General features: G+C 31.7%; 1 protein-coding gene across 3 annotated transcripts in view; it reads left to right on the top strand.

Annotated features, from left to right (window-relative positions):
• The window catches only part of NfI (Nuclear factor I), an 88,384-nt gene that overhangs the window by 55,020 nt on the left and 13,948 nt on the right, over window positions 1-19,416 (top strand). For all 3 annotated transcript variants that reach the window (XM_018459941.1, XM_018459942.1, XM_018459943.1), the window contains one exon: window positions 19,323-19,416. This exon is cut by the window's right edge and continues 94 nt beyond it. In XM_018459941.1, coding sequence (XP_018315443.1) covers window positions 19,323-19,416 — 94 coding nt within the window. The remainder of the gene's footprint in view (window positions 1-19,322) is intronic.

Here is a 19,416-nt window from a genome sequence, read left to right as displayed (position 1 = left end):
TCTCAGCTAAAAATCGCTGAAATTAAACTGAAATTTTTTTGAAACGCTGAAATTTTTTTGAAAATGTTCCAAAACGTGGAATAATTTCAGCAACATTTTTCCACCAAGGTTATCCTTGTTTAATATTTGACAAACAAGGATAAAATGAAGCTTATAGAATGCGAGACTGCAAACCGAACACACCTATTAGATGCAATACTGAAAAAAATGGCGTCATAATCACGCTTTAGACAGCCAATCGGACCTGTCCCCTCAATGTCGCATCTCTGTTATCTAGAACTCTAGTATATACTTGTAGGTAAGTTATAAATGCAATTGACAACGATTAATTCTTTTTAAATTTGTTTATATAATCTAAATTTAGTGAAGTGAAGGTTCTGGATCGTTCGAGATGTTCAGTTCCAATTAAAACACAAAAATTTTAATTTTTAAAAACATTTTTACGTAATTTAAAAATTAAAAATTAACTTTTATTAAATATTAATTTAAACATAAGAAACATTCTCCGTTTATTAATTCTTTAACTACGTTTACATTTATGTCGATTGTTAAACCTCATTTATCTTTATTTTGATTGCCACTGCTGTAATGTGGTTATAACCTCTTTACAGCAAAATAATTGTATAATCAAACGGTTGAGACATCATCGTTTTCAAAGTCTGAAGATGTGCCACTTTTATACTATTACAATTTTGTTAAAACGTCACAATAAGGGTGCGTTCAGCAGAACGTTTGTTTTGCAACTGTTGTAAGTTTCCTTCGCGCTAATTGGATCATACTTTTAGATCTAGAAGAATGGTCCCATCTCAGCAGACAATCATAAAACGGTTGCAAAACTGTTGAGTCTGCTGAACGCAGCCAATGTTATGGCGATAGTCGTGCTGGAAAAAAATGCTATGGTTCAGTTTGGATCTACAATAGATGTTTTAAGACTTAAGCCGTAAGAAATTGACCAATTACAATCGAATCCGAGGAGAATAATTGACTGTGATTCGCATTTCTTATGGCTTAAGACTTAAAACCCTATTGTAGATCCGGGGTTAAGCTGCTATAACGTCATCGCAAACGAAATGTTCGGTGTAAATAGAATTGTTTGTGACATTCACACTATTCTACAAAAATTTAGACTTATAGTACACTGAAAGAAAAGACTGGCTGCTGCAGCAGATTAGATGATAAAATCCCTAATAGCACAGATATCGTATGAATGATTCTATACGTATTTGATTGAACTTTTGCACCAGTTCATCTTTTTTCTTTTTCTCTCCAAGAGAAAAGAAGAGGAAGAAAGATGAACTGGTGCAAAAGTTCAGCCAAAAAGAACAGGCCTATTATATGTACCGTTGCACACATACAGATAACGTTCATATAACAATCTGTGTAATTTATCATTTGTCGTTTATTCTTAAGTTCATACTCAGAATATATAAACTAAACTTTGATTTTTATACCAATTATTTAATAACGTCCCGTCTAATATCCCGCATACGAATTTCACGTTCATTCTCCAGAACAAATTCAGTTCATAGAAACTGAACCATAAGCAAATGCAAAAACGCCATTTATGTATTCTTAGTAGTCTACTAGTCTACTGTCATGGTGGAACTTTCACCATGTTCTAGTACTCGAGTACCACAATAAATCGATTTTATCCTTGTTAATTGGCAAACAAGGATATAATGATACTGTATTACACCGTATCATCTGTGTTTCTTGCTGGAAAACATCCTAAGGGCTATAGCAGAGAACGAGATATAACGAGATGTAACGAGATGTAACGAGACATAGTCGTGACGAAAACATAGAAGTCGCAGTCATGACTGGTCGGAAAAGTGCTTCGGTCTCGAAAACCAGTCACGACTGCGACTTCTATGTTTTTCTCTATCCTATCCCACATCATGACTATGTCTCGTTACATCTCGTTACATCTCGTTCTCTGCTATAGCCCGAAGAAACATTTTCCCGACCAGTCACGACTGCAACTTCTACGTTTTTCTCTGTCTTACCTCACGTCACGACTATGTCTCGTTACGTCTCGTTACATCTCGTTCCCTGCCATAGCCCTACCTCACGTCACGATTACATCTCGTTACGTCTCGTTACATCTCATTCTCTGCCACAGCCCTAAATATAATTATGCATGCGCGCGCGAAGTTATATATGTATGCGTGCATATATGTGATATTTCATACAACCTTTCTGTAGACATACTGCAGATTATCGACAGTATATAACTTAGTTGCGTACTGGTATCGTTCACAGAGACCGTAATTGTACTATAAACACACTGTGGGTGATTTTTAGTTTGTACCAGGAACTAAAGTACGCGAGAAATAGGAAATATCTTAGTGTGTACTGTCGCAGTACGTATTTCGGACGTTCTGAGAATGAACGCAATATACTTTTTCGATATCTCGCGGAATCTGCTCAGAATCAACATGTACTGTTAGAGATATGGCGTAACATTTCTGCAGCAGTCAATTTTTGGTTACGTTATCTGCAATATCAATATAGTTCAATAGGCTAACGCAATTAAAAATTGACTACTGCAACCAATTAAAAATGTTATATGCCATATTCAGCCAATCTTTTCTTTCAGTGTAGAAATACGATTAACGCTCAGGTTTTATCTCGTTGTTTGTTCTGTCAGTTGTTTGTTGCTCGATTGGCTCGGTATATCGATGTTGAGACTTGAGACTGGTCAGCCAGTGTTAATAACATCGCAATTAAATTGCTGGTTCGCGTAATTTTTTCTTGGTTGGTTTTGTTCTCTCGTCGAACGTATTTTTGATACTTATTGTCGGAGGTTGCTTTGATTGTACGCTTCGCCTTTCTTATGTATTACCCATACAGCACCGAAAATTGTGTTTCGAATGTTGCGGAAAATTTTCAGAAATGTTTCAACCTTTCACATCTCATGTGCAACAATTCTGAAAATTTCTGCAATATGTCATATGAAATGTTTTAACAGAAATATTTCTAAAATCTATCAAAAACATATTTAAACAGAACAAAAAATCATCATAATGTTAAAATGGCTCCAATATGTTTACTAAAAGTCATTTTTTTATCAATCAAGATTCAGTTTAATGTCATTTTGATGTTATCGTGAATTGTTCTACTTTAATTGCGAAAAACTTTTGTATATGAATGACTTGTTCTGCTTTAATTTCAAAAAACTTTTGTATATGAATAATGATATTGTGTAGAAACTGCAGGTATAAGTGACTTTCTATTTTTCTAATAATTATGTATATGTGCTTATATGTACATATAATGTGGTTAATTAATCAAAATAGTTGGCGATATAATTACCATTTTTGAGAAATACTTTAAGTTTATTTCAATAAGTTTGTAATCTGTAAACAGATTGCAAAACTCTTTAAAGTACTTCAGAAATTTTAAATATACTTGATTGAGAGAGATATAATACTTAATCATTTTTTTGTAATATTTAAATATCATTTTTGAAGTATTAAAAATAGCTGAAAACTTTTTGGTAATATTTCAAAAAGATTGTAGATTCTTTCTGTAACATTTCATCAATCTTTCAACAAGATTTCATGTGCAAGAATCGCAGACATTTTGCTATTCCAGAACTGTCTCAGAAATATTGCAGACATATTTCACAATTTTTATGAAATGTTTTACTTTTCAGTTGAAATATTTCTGAGATATTTCTGAAAACTTTCGGTGCTGTATGAGTAGTGTGTAAGAGGCTTGGTGATCCATACAATAGACCATTCGGTTGATTCTTCTCAGATATTGCCGTGATATTTGGGTATAGTGCTGCTACCACTTAATGCTGTACCGTTCAGAGTACAAGTGTGTTGCTGAGGGCACAGGAAGATCCAAGGTTCGAGTTCGTAATGTTTTAAAAGTAAGAACTCAAGATTTTAGGCAATGAAAAAGCCAGATTCCGTGGTAGAAATAATTTTAATGTTGTAGACTTATAGGCTTTTTTTACAGCAGTTTTTTTTCGTAGTCTTATAATGATTTTGCTGATGCAAAATCTTACAGAATCATAACGCATTCTTTACTAAACTCTTTGGAAACGGGCCCGACTCACAGCTTTTGCTTTTGTTCTCGAAAAAATCGAATTTTGTAATTGTAAACTGTAACGCAATTGTATTTGCAACTGTAACATAATTATCAGATTATCACATTATTGATGTTATACCAACTCGTGTCATTACTGTTTCGTTGATTACGTGTTTCATATCGAAATGTTGAATTACATGACCAATTTTTCGATTACGATAGTTTCAACCACTTTAATACTACAATAATTTTTTGGATTATTTCAAGGTCACATTAAAGAAATAGTTGAATTTGCCTTCTCTTTTGTTTTCACAGTACTCAAACAAAAATATGGTGTTCCATTAAAAAAATACGAAGTAACATTAATATAAATTTATAAATACATGAGTGAAAGCTGGAGCAGTTTAGAATTGTATTTCAAAACCGACAAATAATCGACGTTTGTTTAAACTGGAAATTGTTTTAATTCATAGAAAATATTATTAAACATGAAGAACTGCTTTGATCAAATATAACATTTTTCACTCATGTGTATTTAATTTCATCGGTCGAATTTCACTTAATACTGTTTAATATTGATAGAACTTAGAAACAAAATTCAGAAAAAAACATTTTTTGCCTTATCAAATTCTATGTAAAATATTAAGGAAATGTATTCAAGTTTTTTTGTAATGGGAGATTAGCAGTTATTTCAAATGACGGTTTAAAGACACCCGTATGCTTGCGTGCGTGCAACACACACACACACACACACACACACACACACACACACGCGCGCACACAATATACTGTAGGTAAATGAATAAGTGATTTTAATTTTGCTTTCAAAATTCAAGATTATGTTTTTAATCGGATCTTAAAATAAAGCAAATTACATTTCATAATTCTTAAATATCTTGAATTGGCTTTACAAAATTGTAAAATTCTTGTACACGATTAAAATACACGCAAATATATCTATTGCGAACATCAGCTTTGTATCAAAACAAAGAAAAATTAAAAGCATCACTTACTTTTATCAAGTACAGCTGTCATCTGACGACAATAATTTTTAATACAAAAATGCTAAAGTTTATATGTACAAAATAAGGTAGTCTCGCCATAAAGATAATATGCATGGGCAATATCGTACAATCGGAACTATAAAATTAAAAGTATAGGAAAAAAGATTATTTAGATTTACGTTTTATAAATTGAGATAAAGAATGATAAAGGATAAACAATATTGCGTGTAGGTGCCGGATCTTGCAAGAGATGGCGCTGCAATGTATTAGATAAGGACAGATGTATACGTTTGAGTGAGACAGAAAGGTAATGTAAGAAATTGAAATAATGTTATTACTATTATCGATATATTTTAGTTTGGAATTAAGAAATCTGTTTTATCGACATCGTCTGAATTCGGCATTTGCCTTAAGAACTTTAAAGTCTGTTTTATCGACCGAGTACAATTATTTTTCATGTATTTTTCTAACTGTCTTTACCAGATTTAAAGTACTTTTCCACAATTAAAATATAAATAATGATGTAGTCGAAACGTGTCGAATATAAACTGAAAAATGAAAAAAAGGTTAGTGTTGTTCGGTTTCTAGCATCGATTCGTAAGAATATTTGCTTTATATACAAGTTTTATACTTTGTACATACGTGTACAATTTCTATTTGGACTAGGGATTACATGAACAATGTTGAGTTCTTAGAATTAAGCTTTGATATCTAATATGAAAGATTAATAACTTAGAAAATTTGTGCGTACGTGTGCGATATTGATGTAGTAGTGTGTAGTAATGTGTCGAGGACACATAAATCGTTGTAAGTCCTATTGAATCAGTAAAACAGCAATTCTATCGGAGTTTGGTCTTAAGGGGATGCTGCCCTGGTAAAAAAAGTTTATAGAGAACGATTAAAAAAACGACAGGATTTCTATTAATTTGTATCGTTTTCTATAAGTTTATATCATTTTCTATCATCGACCTCGCGACCATGATTGATGCAATATAAATCCTATTGTATTTTATCGGGTTCTATAAGATTTGTACAAAATTCCTATAAGATTTGATTCAAATTAATGAATTCATAAACCACAGATTCCATATTATTTGCTTTATTGATTGAACACAATAATTTTTATATCAATTTTACGATTATATATTACTTTTACACATTTAAAAATTCTTCTCCAGAATTAAAGTATAGACAATAACGCAGCCTGAGCTAAACGATTTAAGTAACATCACAGGCGAACAAAAATGGAAAAATTATAATTTTGTTATCAACTTCTGGCGATTCGTGACAATGGGCTGGCGATGGGAGGAGGCAAGGGAAGCTTTACGCCAAACGAAACAACAAAAAAAAAGGAAATATTTTGTATTTCTCCTCTATTACAGTAGGTTCGTTGCATACTCACTAATCATTTCTTCAACTACATTTTCTAATCGCAACCAAACAAAGATTTTAATTGCCAATATGATAAAATTGCACAATTACATACTTATTTCTTGTACTGAATCATGAATATGTATTGACTCATAGCGGGCGAAGGATTGATTCCCGGGGGTTGTGCCTATGGAAACGTTTGTTCAGGATGCCGAAAGCTACAACATATCAAAATTTCAGACAATTCCGCTGAAATCCAATTTCCGTAAAAAAATGGCGGGGTCCTTTTTTATTATTGCAATAAATATTCAAAATGTTCGGCATGTTGATCTAGACATGCCTGTCTTCGTGGGAAGTTTGCTTGGACTTCTTCTAACTCTTGAATTATTATTTCGCGAAAAAATATTTTTTATTCTTTCTTTCATGTTTTCCGAAATGATAGGACGTTGAAAATAAGCTAGCTCCTTCACTCTTCCCCAAAGATAATAGTTCAAACATGTTAAATCGGGTGATCTTGCAGGGAATAATACCGGACCACCTCTACCATCAATCCATTTGTTTGGGAACATTCTTTTGAGCTCTTGTCTCGTATTTATACCGAAGTAGGGGTGGTGCATCATTTAACTGAAGCCACATTCGACCCCTGTCAGCGGAATATCTTCTTTTAAATTTGAAAAATCATTTCTAAAAAAACGAACAAACCTCTAGGTCGTTAGAGATTCCTCAAAAAAAGAACGGTCCAATTAACCCAAATAATTCCTGCCCAAACATTAATTCTCCACCGGTGTTGATAATCCACAGTTCCCATCCAGTGTGGATTGACTTCGCTCCAGTAATGCAAATTGTGTCTGTTAATGGTTCCATCACTCTTAAAGTTGCTTTATCTGACCACAACATAAGTCGAAAAAAGTTAGGATCTTCTTGTAATTTATTTTGAGCCCATATACAGAATTGAATCCTCATGTTAAAATCATGCGACAGTTCTTAGAATACCGATATACGATATGGATGGAACTTATTTTTTCTGAGTATGCGTGACACTGGAGATTAACATTAAATGTTAAACAAGGACAGATGATGAATCCGAGGCATCGGAGGCATTCAAGCGATGTTTCCGAATACAGCTATGGTTGAATTTGGAAAAAAATAATCTTTAATTTGGTAAAAAAAATTTGAAAAATTTAAGAAAACTATGGGCGGTGAGGGTATACTGTTAAACAAAAAAAATTTTTTTAATTTTTTTCTTCACAACTTCAAGTACTCTTAATACTGTACAACTTTTGTTTAAACATTTTTTTCCACCTTTTATACTTCTGACGATATTCGACTCGAAAGAGAAATATCATTTTTTTTCAAAGGAGTGTTTCATCCCTTAAACAGGAGTTAGCGCCTATATAATAAAATACGTGTCTCTTAGATTTTTGTGTTTAACAACATATTTCATGGAGAATCAAATCGATGCCGGACAATTATGAAACGTTCCTTGTTAATATAAGCACAACGTTGCGTTGGTATTATTAATTTGTAAGCTCATATAATGAGTATATGTTTTTTTATTGTCTATTTGAGTTTTTATTCAATATTAAGAAAATGTACATACAAATTAAAAATAGAAAGAAATGAAGTGCATTCGATGGCGAAAGAATGCTGAGAGAGCAGATTTGGGGGTTTCCGGATAATAAGGCAAAATGATCGTATGACGGTATGTAACATTTTTCTGTACAAAATATTTTCTTAATAAAGCGAATTATTGTAGAGTACTCTATAAGTCCGTTAAAAAGTCTACCTTTGCTGCCCCAGGACACAGCAATACAAATAACTCCAGGAATAGAAATATGTCGAGATGTAATAATAAATCTGAATTCTTATTTTATATCTCTAACATAATATTAATTAAAGTGAATTAAAATTATGTGTAACCTAAAAAAAAATTTTATTGTGACATAATTTTAATTTAATCATCAAATTATTATTATGTCGCAACATAAAAATAATTCGGCGAATTTAAATTAGTATGTCGCAATATAATAAGAATTCTGTATTTCTATTATGTTTCGACATAATTTTAATACATGGAATTATTATTATGATATTTTAATTCATTAATAAAAATCATTTTTTAATAAATAACTAATAAAAATCAATTTTTAAAAATAATTATTTTTGAAGTATTTAACATTAAACAAATCTTCTTTTGCGTTATTAAAAAGCAAAACAATTCTCTTACTGTATGTGTCACTCTTCCAAAAACGGGCCGATTACCTTCCATGTTATCCGGTGGAGTAATATATCGCTCGACATGAAAAGGTTTTAAATTTACGTATAAAAAATACGTGTATCTCTTATTTTTATCTAGAGAATAACATATTAAAAGCTTATCAAAATCGGAGGAGATCAGTTCCAATTCTTTCCTTGTAAGTTCGTTTTATATGTATGTATTGTATGAAGTATAAATTTTTTATGTAAAGCAAGTATATAGTTAGGAGTCGACACCAGAAATTGGTAGCATAACTATAATTTTATAATTTTTGTTTTTTATGTAAAGTTGTTAAAGGTTGCGTTATTATCTATACTTTAGAGAAGGATTTTTAAAAACTATAACAGTAATACATATGAGAAATTGATCTCAAAGTTATTGTTTTCTATCGATTAAACAGGCGACTCCAGCATCCCCTTAACGTGTGCTTTAATTGGAAAAGGATTTTCAAGTCTGTAAAAAAAGGAAAAAGAAGTTTCGGCATAAAAATTATTACGTTTAAGCAATATTATTAGTAGTTGGTAAAACAGACGATTTTAGGATTTCCTTAAGGTTACTTGTTGAGTATGTACATATTGTACGGGGTTGGGCATCTGAAACAAATCACTGAAATATGTCGAAAATTAAACCCGGTAGATAAAATAGATAAAAATATTTTAGACAGAAATATTAGTTTGAAGGGGGTCAAATAATAATAAATTTAATTTTGAAAATTAATTAATTTCTTACAATTATGAGGACCATGATCATTTTTTTTAAATATAATTTTTTGCATAATATAATTTCTCTAATTATTTTGTATATAAAGTATCAAGGTACAGATATGTAATAAAATTAATAGTTTATAAGATATTTATACTTTATTCTGCACACTTTGTGTGTGTGACATGAAATATAAAATATCTCTTGTAAACACAACTATTTATTTTTTAGTAACTTAATTAATACCCTTTATACATAGAATAATGAGATGCATCGGATGATAACTGTACCTTAGTATGTATTCTTTTATGCACAGAATATAATGAAATAAATCACATAAAAAAACATAGTTGCTTTTCAAAAAAGCTATGCAATTTTCAATATGCGACTACATACATATCTTGTTTGAAAAGCAACTATGTATTCTTTTTTATATCAATTGGCTCATCTCTATGCATAAAAGTATTAATCTACAGTTATTAAAAAATAAATAATTTACGAAATATTTCTCATGTTAAAATATATCAGAATAAGGTATAAAGTATCTCGTAAACTATTGATTTTTAAATATTTCTACTTTAATAATTCATATGCAGAATAATTAGAAAAATCATATTATACAAAACGATCATACAATGCCATTTATAGAAAAATGGCTGACTTTCATATAATTATGAAAAATGGATTTTTTTGAAAATTAATTTTACCATTATTTTTCTTCTTTTAAGAGAACTGTACAATTATTTAAAATATTTTTGCCCTACACTCTTAATTCTGTACCGCTTAGTACCATCAAATTCGAGGCAATAGAGTTTTAAAGCGAGAATGACATTTCGAGTTACACATTATAATAAGAAGTATTTTCCGAGAAAAAAACATCTATATAATAAATGTTTTTCTCGGAATATTAGCATGAGATAAAGAAATACAAAAGATAAGATGAATACATATATAAGGTGAATTTGCGGTACTTTTCTTTTGGTGCAAAGGCTCTTTCGTATGTATCACATTTCAACGTACCGCCAGTATTTCAAACAAATGACAATCGATAGTAACAAGTAGAGTCCTAGTATATATGAGAGAAGCGACATTCATCTCCACTATCACCTTTAGCATATGTTCAGCACCGCCATATTTAGCCAGCTCCAGTTGATCAGTTCCATCAAACTTCATATGGAGTTGTAAACATACTCCGACAGGATGAGGTTAAGTAATTTAACAATTAAAGTACAAAAAGAAAAACAATATAAATTAAATTATACGTTTATTTATAACAATAATTATAATATTATAACCTAATAAAGTGTCACCTGCAAATACCTAAATATATCTCCTTTATACTAATCTTCGATCGAAATATAGGTTTGTTTCTTACTGCTGCACTGGACTGCTCTAAAATTTTCCTCCTCGCTTTTATCAAATATCAAACAGTTATTCTATTTTAGATACATATACAGGGATCCATTTTAATCTATCACCCCAAATATTTCCGTTCCCTTGCATTTTACAAGAAAATGTTTTAGACAAAAGTTGTATGGGGATTGTATTTCAAGGGGACCATAAAATGGTATCATTGGTTTGACTTTGGATAGTCGCTTAAAGGTCACATGAAGGTCACCTTCAATTTCTTAAATTAAACCCACTATTTTTCATTACATATTCTTGTAGCTTACCTTGAGAGCTTTCCAAAACATTATAATAAAATATTTTTCATTAAGTATTTTTTGAGTTATAAGGCTCGAAAGTTACCGGACAGCCGGCATTAGTATTACGCAAGTTGTCCGACCGACGGCTAAAACCTCTTGAATGTTGTTCAGGATCATGTCCTGGATAACATTTGTTAAGATCAAGGCTATTGGTGATTGTATCTCTTATTTTCATTTTTGCAATAAAAATTCATTTTTACGTAAAAATGAAAATAAGAGGTACAGCCTGCAATCTTGGCAATCAAAGGCCTTGATCTTGACAATCAAACCAATGATACCATTTTATGGTCCTCTTGAAACCATACACCTTTTGTCTGAAACATTTTCTTGTAAAATGCAAGGAAACGGAAATATTTGGGGTGATAGATTAAAATGGAGCACCCTGTATGTCTAACTCATATGGGCTTCGTTCAGCTGTAAAAAGGAGACATATGATATGTATAGCTTTCCACTGCGGGCTCAATATGACTGCTTTAATTAGGTGGGGGTATCACCAATCAGAAATCGCGACGCCGATGTCGCTTCTCTCATATATAGAGCGGTATTCATAGTCGATTCTTATATTAAAGACCGTCTTAAGTACAGTCTTAAGATGTCACGAATCAATCAGAAGGCCGTATTAGCATCTTAAGACATTATTTAAGACGATCTTGAAATAAAAACGGATTATGCCGCCCATAGAATTCTAGTAACAAGCTGTTCATATGTTATCAACTGATAGAGGGAGCTTTCCAATAAGCGACACTGTACGACACGGTGATCACCCCATACCTGTTTAACATTGGCGAACAACAAAGATGCAACGATTCACCGTGCCATATCATGTCATCTGTGCCTCTTGTTGGAAAGCTCCCAGAGTGAAATATCAGTTTCGACACGATCATATAGATCAAGCATCGATGAATAGGGTCCTAGGTCGGATTAGAGATCCTAGAAATAGGAGACCGGTCAAAAATGTTTCCATTCTCATTGGCTAGAGAAGGATATGGCGCGACTAATCGTTGTTGTTGAAACTTCCTTCCAAGTGCAGCATAATTTGAATATGGTAAAACAAAAAATAAAGAAAAACTTTCAATTTACTTGTCAATAATTAAATTATTTTATTACAACGTATAAAATACATAGATTGTAAAAACATAAAGCAGTTATTTAATTATAGAATGCATTGCCATTGCTTTGTTACTAAAAATTTGTCATCGTAGATATTCTTTTGGACAATTATTAAATCATGTAATGAAAAATATTTTATTTTCTTCTATATACTATAAAGGAAGAAAGTCCATAAGGGCCAATTTTGGCCATATTCAAATTTTGTCCAAACTCATGAAAATTTATTCTTTGCGGTGAATTATATTCAATTTAAGTAATTTTAGCTTAAACGGAGCGATGTTGTCATATTTATATGAAAATTAATATTTTGAATGTTTTATTTAAAAATTTTTTAAATCATGATAGTCGTGTTTTGAAAAATGATCTGGAAAATTCATTTAAAAAATCCAGTTGGAAAATCATTCTGAAATGGCAGAGTTTTCTCAATTCTCTTTACATTTGATGCCGTTACTCTTATACAGGGTGTCGTAAAAAGATCGAGACACCTGAATATCTCGAAAAATATAAGTTTTACAGAAAAGTATTTCAGACCAAATTTGTAGGGTTCAAAAAATCTATTTACTGATCTTATCAGTTTGACTTTGAGTGGTGTCGCCAAGGTCAGGTCAAAGTCATCGATTTTTTAAAATGGGATATCTTACTTTTGATTCCAGAATCTAATAGCTAGTATCGAGAGCTTTCCAAAACGCTATAAGAAAATATTTTTTCATTAAATACTTTTTGAGTTATGATACTTGAAGGTTACAGTACCGCCGGCATTAGCATTACCCAAGGTGTACCACGCGGAGGTTGCCCAAGCGGATTTACACGTCTTTTGTGCTCAGAGAAAGATTGGAAAATAATGCAGCCAACTAAGGCCAGATCGGACGATGATCCAGCCAACTAAAGCAAGATCGGACGATGATCCAGCTAATGAAAGAATTGTCCGATCTTGCCTTCATTGGCAACATTATTCTTCAAGCTTACTCTGAGCACAAATACCAGCGGGACTGTAACTTTCAAGCATCATAACTCAAAAAGTACTTAATAAAAAAATATTTTCGTATAGTGTTTTGGAAAGCTCTCATCAGCTATTCTGGAATCAAAAGTAGGATATTTCATTTAAAAAAATCGATGTGACTCAAGGTCGCATCCGACCTGACTTTGGTAGCGTCACCCAAGCTGAAACTGATCAATAAATAAATCTTTTTGAACTCTACAACTTTTGTCTGAAACACTTTTCTGTAAAACTTATATTTTTCGAGATATTCAAGTGTCCCGACCTTTTTGGGACATCCTGTATAAGAGCATCGGCATAAAATGTAAAGAGAGAATTGAGAAAACTCTGCCATTCCAGAATGATTCAGATCATTTTCCAATACGACTACTATGATTTTTTAGGTTTTGCAATAAAATGCGGTATTCAAAATATTAATTTTCGTATAAATATGGCACATCATCGCTCTGTTTAAGCTAAAATTACTTAAATTGAATATAATTGATCTCAAAGAATAAATTTTCATGAGTTTGAACAAAATTTGGATAAGGTCGAAATCGGCCCTTGTGGATCCTTTTCCTTTTTACAGTTCACTAAAAAACACAAAATCGTCTCACAAAAATTATATCACAATTTCGCGATCCAAATCATAACCATTTTATGTCCCTTATTAACACCATTTTATTTCTAACTAGAATATTGGCCAAACTCCTATTTCTAGGATCTCTAGGTGATCGGAAGGGTGATATTGCTCTAACATAAGATGGACACAATGGAGAATATCTAACTTTGATAGTACTTATGGTATACTATACTATACTATAATTTACGTTATATTTCAACGTGTACCGCCGATTTTTGGCTATATAAAGTTAAGAGTATACCGGGTTCAGTTTTCGACATATAACGGTAAAGTGTTTTAGGAGCACCAACTTGCACGCATGCGCGCACGCACACGCGCGCGCGCGTAGATCTCAAAGAATAAACTTACACGCGCGCGCACACGCACACACACACACACACGCACACACACACGCGCACACACACACGCACACACACACACACATACATTTACATAATAATTCCCAAGTAGAACAAAAGCACTGAGAAACAATTTTTCTGTAATATTAAATAACGGTTACAAGTGTCCGTGTAGGAAACGTTAAAAATAACGATTAATTAAAACCACTATATAGAACTATTTTAGTAATTGGTACAATTTGGCTCTCTACAGCTCAAAAATCAATAAAATTGGGCTCATTCTGCGTTTTTGTATAAAATAAAAGGATCTAACAGGCTCTGCCTCACGAACCGAGATATTAATCATTAAAGTTGACGACTATTCAGGAACTAGAAAATCTGTCATAGCTATAAAAAATTCCTTCTCTGTTCTTGCTATATATGAAAAGTTATAAGAATGTTTGCTACACGGACACTTGTAACCGTTACTCAACGTTACGGAAAAATGTTTTTTCAGCCGTTTCTCAACGCTTTTGTTCTACTTGGGTTTCTTTGTGAAATTCTTAGCTTATCCGTCTGATCCATCTGCCTGTTAACAGCCACCTTCTTCGAGTTAATAAATATGCTGTTTCTTAAAGTTAAAAATAATTATTTTGTCTTCACATTTTCCAGCTAAAACTTTTTCTGAACACGTTTAGAAGCATCATCTGTATTATATAGCAAAAGCACATATAATGGTTGAAAACGGATGGATAAACAGATGAATGGCCTTTCTTGCTAAATGCATAGTACGGTCTATCTAGCAAGCTAGTTGTTGCTGTTTGTTCGTCTGTCTATCTGGTGATTTGTTTTGTCTGTTAATCTGTTCTTTTGTCTTTGTTTAATAACCCCATTATATTCACCAATTCACGTAACATATTCGACGATACAGAGTGCGTTCCGAGTCACGTATGAAACGCATGATGCATCATTTGTCTTTGTTGTTTGTTAATTAATAAGAAGGATAAAACGATACATCATGCGCTTCATGCGTAACTCGGAACGCACACACAATTTCAACCACAGACATTTATTATAGCACTAGATTGCTAACTCCCCATTTTTCCTGTTGTCAGATAGTCAGATAGTGAATGCTTTCCAGCAAGGACACACTCAGACACTGTGTTACACAGTGTCTGACTGTGTCCTTGCTGGAAAGCACCCAGTATGTACTACTTGTGGCACATGCGCATTGTAAAACTGCGCATGTGCAGAACACTATATGCTTATATACTTTCATATACTCAAAAAGAGGTTACATACCTACCCGTACCTCAAAAATCAATAAAATTAGGCTTATTCGATGCGTTTTTATATGAAAAAAATGAAAGAATCTGAAATAAGTAGTAGTGCATGTGGTTCGTAACAATTCGTAAAAATTAAAAAAAGTTAGATCGTCATAATATTTCCTTATATTCTTGAGAACCAATCACAGAGAGACTGGTCATATGACCCGTTGGCATCTCTTTTCTGTACGTGACGGTTATACACTGCGCATCCACTGCGCGCAGGCAACACTTTTACATAAGGAAAAGTGGGGAGTTAACAGTCTAGTGTTATAATAGAAGTCTGTGGTTTCAACGTGGCTCGGCGATCAAAAGAAAATTTTTATAATTTTCAGGTTTGATATTGTATAATATTAATTAATATATTCAGAATTAAATTAATATGTGGAATTAAAATTCAGAATTAATCAGAATGGATTTAATTATTGATGATTGAAATGACGTTGTATATCGTGAACCTTAATTGATAACGTAGAAATAAACGACATGGAGGGTGACAAAATTTAATAGTCAGATCTCTTACTTTCTTCAAATGTTTTTTTGAAAATGGTATTTTACATTACATAACATTTACATTAATTGTACCTAACAAGGAATACAAAAATTGGAAAATAATGCATTGGAATTAATGCCTTTAATTTAATCATTTCTATTTTACATTAATATTTAATGATGAAGATTTATACCTTTCAGATACAAATTTCATTCTATCACCTTTAATGTTACGAATTTACGAGTTACCTATTTTATGGTTGTCAATTACGTTTCCGAGTCTGAAATAGATATGACAACGATCGATCGAGCTGCGATAAAGGCTGCTTTTTAAACGTGCACATAATTTAGTTCCACATTTTCCACATACTCAATATTATTTTCATATTACTCACTGTTACATGGTCAATGCTCTAAGTATGTCGTATGCTGTATGGACTAACTGTATTGACTCACCTGATTGATCAACATTCAATTCGCGTGGAATATATTGATTAAAAGTTTATGCCCTTTCCGTATGATACTATCTACATTATTATTATTGCGATGTTGGTGTTGTTTAATATATCTATATATAATCTAATTATTGTATTGATGTTGATGTTGTTAATTTGATGTTTTTGATGTTGTTTAGTCGTTGTTTGTTTAATGTTTGCACTATATTGTTGCACCTGGTGTGTCCATTTACACACACTTACATACGTACATGTATATACCTTTGTCATGTATTATGCGTACACGTATTATCTATGCCGTGCACAAAATAAATTACTTGCGCCATCAGAAAGTTTATACTATAATTACACAATATGTATCTAACTACACACACACACACACACACGCGCGCACACGCACACGCACACGCACACGCACACGCACACGCACACACACACACACACTTTTGTGTGTGTACATGATGTAAGAATATAAGGCATTTCGCTCCCGAGATGCGCAGTGTTGACCAATCAGAGAGTTGCAAATACAAAAGCAATATGGTTGCTCCTATGATCTACGACAGATTGAGTTAAGTTATATGTTGCCACAATACCATGTCGCGCAGATCGTGCTATATTTGAGATTAAATTTTTTGATTGGCTGCTTCGAATTCAATCATCATCGTGCGCAACGATTCTGTAAGCGCAAAATATTTCTAGAATGTGTATGAATATTATTAAAAAAAATTAGAATTATTATAATACTATTATAAAATATTTCGAGAATATTATACAATATTTTTTAATATTATGGAAATATTCTATAGATGTTACATGTCCATTTTACATAACTTCCTTGGTATTACACTTTTAATATCTTTGAAATATTAAAATATTAATATTAATTATTTTTATATAAGTGCAATTTGAATTCATAATAAAACGAAAAGGTGTTATCGGTCTTTGCTTTATCTTTATGCTTAAATAACGTTTCGGTATGATTTTATGTACATATCCAGTTCTATAACTGCGCGCCAAAATCATTTTCAATCTTTAAACGTAGTCTTAAAATGAACTGGAGTAATTTACAAAGAGAAGAGTAATTTAAAAATGTTATTATGATACTTTTTAATGTTCATACAATATTACAGTAAAATTAAATAATATTACTTTTAATAATAATCATATAATATTATCAGGAGTGGATACATAACCATCCATTAATATTTCAGAAATATTATTTAATATTATTTATTTTTAATAAAATATTATTAAAACGTTGTATTTAATATTCTAAGAATATGCCTAAAATATTATTGAATATTAAATAATATTATGCGCTTATAGGACGAAACGCTTTATATTCTTACATCATGTGTGTGTGTGTGTGTGTGTGTGTGTGTGTGCGTGTGCGTGTGCGTGCGTGTGTGCGTGCGCGTGTGTGTATAATGTATATGTATATAAAAGAGAATTATTGAAATATGGCATTAAAATCTTATCTCTTATTGTATATAATAAATTAATAGCACATGATTGTTGTAATGCGATTAAGAGATCTAATTGATGACCTAATATTTAGTTTTTTAAACAAGATTTGTATATATTATTTTACATAAAATATTACAGTACCGAGCTTGTCGATACAAAGCGTCGCGACGGGAATAAAGCTATAACTAATAATTGTAAATATCGTTTATGCAATATATTTTATCTATATTATATTACACATGTATTTTTTCATAAACGTATATTTCATCCATTTGGTCTCACGCTTGGAATGCATCATCCAATGCATATGTATATGTGTATGTATGTACGTCTCATATATATATATATATATTTATGTCAGTGTTCCAGGATTATCGTACTTTCTTTCATCCATAAATGCTTCAACTAAATCTCTGAATTTCTAATATCTATAGAAAATATTTAATTATTAAGTCGATCAATGTGAGAATATATATAAGAGAAAGTCTCCTCTAATTTAATTCAAAGTATTCAAGATGTTTAGAGTTAAAAATAAGCATTAATAAGTACTTTCTGTAAAATTTTTCTAGAAAAATTATTCGAAGAATCTGTGATTGAAAGAAGCTGCGACAGTTTTGGATTAAAATTTTTATTGATGACAAGCATCAGAATTTGATCTGTATGCGTCATTAAAACCACCCCCCTAACAAACTCATGGTAACAACGACTTTTTTTATCCTTATTTAATTATCCATGTATCTACCTATTTATATATTTAAGTTTGTATTAATTACGAAATTGGGCTAAGATTATAGAGCCATTGAAAGAGAAAACGGAGAAAGATTTAATTTATTATTTAATTTTTATTAGCTGAACGCTATCTACAGTTTTTTCTACCTCCATGTATGTATAGTTTATATGCAATTTTTATCAATTTCGACTCGATATGATAATTGTATGCAGTTTATCAATATAAAAAGGTTAATATGCTTGCATTAAGTATAATTAATTATTTGAACACAAATAATTTGTACAGCAAACATTATTACTAATTACTCAATTACATATTAATATCCTTGAAAATAATATTTTAAAAAACAATAAACGCGATAATATCCTAGATAAAATTAATTTGCGTCAAATAAATTTGAACGATTTATAAACGAAAGTTTTATGTTTTGGGGATAGATAAAGATGCGGTTAACGGCTCGTAATTACAAAGAAAATGTCACTCGTATCAGAAAAGTAATCGAATATTTTATACATTTTAAGAAAAGATGTAATTAAATTGAGGTAATGTTTCATCTAATTTTGATTAAACAAAGGGACAAAGAAGAGAGAAAGAAGTGAAAAGTTAAGTAAAATAATCTTATTTTCGCGAAGGTAAGGAAAAAACAAGAGTTAAGTTAAGGGGGTGGTTTATCATGACATTGATATCATTAATCAGACTAGATGATTATTGGAAAATGTGTTTCAGGATTGCACTCGCCTCACGAAGGACTAACTGGTGGCTCCGGTCAAAGCATGCCTGGACTCGCTTATTATCAGCCGGAACACCCCGGATCTACAGG

Source organism: Mycetomoellerius zeteki, unplaced genomic scaffold (genome assembly GCF_001594055.1).
Source record: "Mycetomoellerius zeteki isolate Tzet28-1 unplaced genomic scaffold, Tzet1.0 scaffold89, whole genome shotgun sequence".
In the NCBI taxonomy this organism is placed as follows: Eukaryota; Metazoa; Arthropoda; class Insecta; order Hymenoptera; family Formicidae; genus Mycetomoellerius; species Mycetomoellerius zeteki.
Note: the sequence above shows the minus strand (reverse complement) of the source record. Positions and strands in the feature narration are given on the sequence as shown.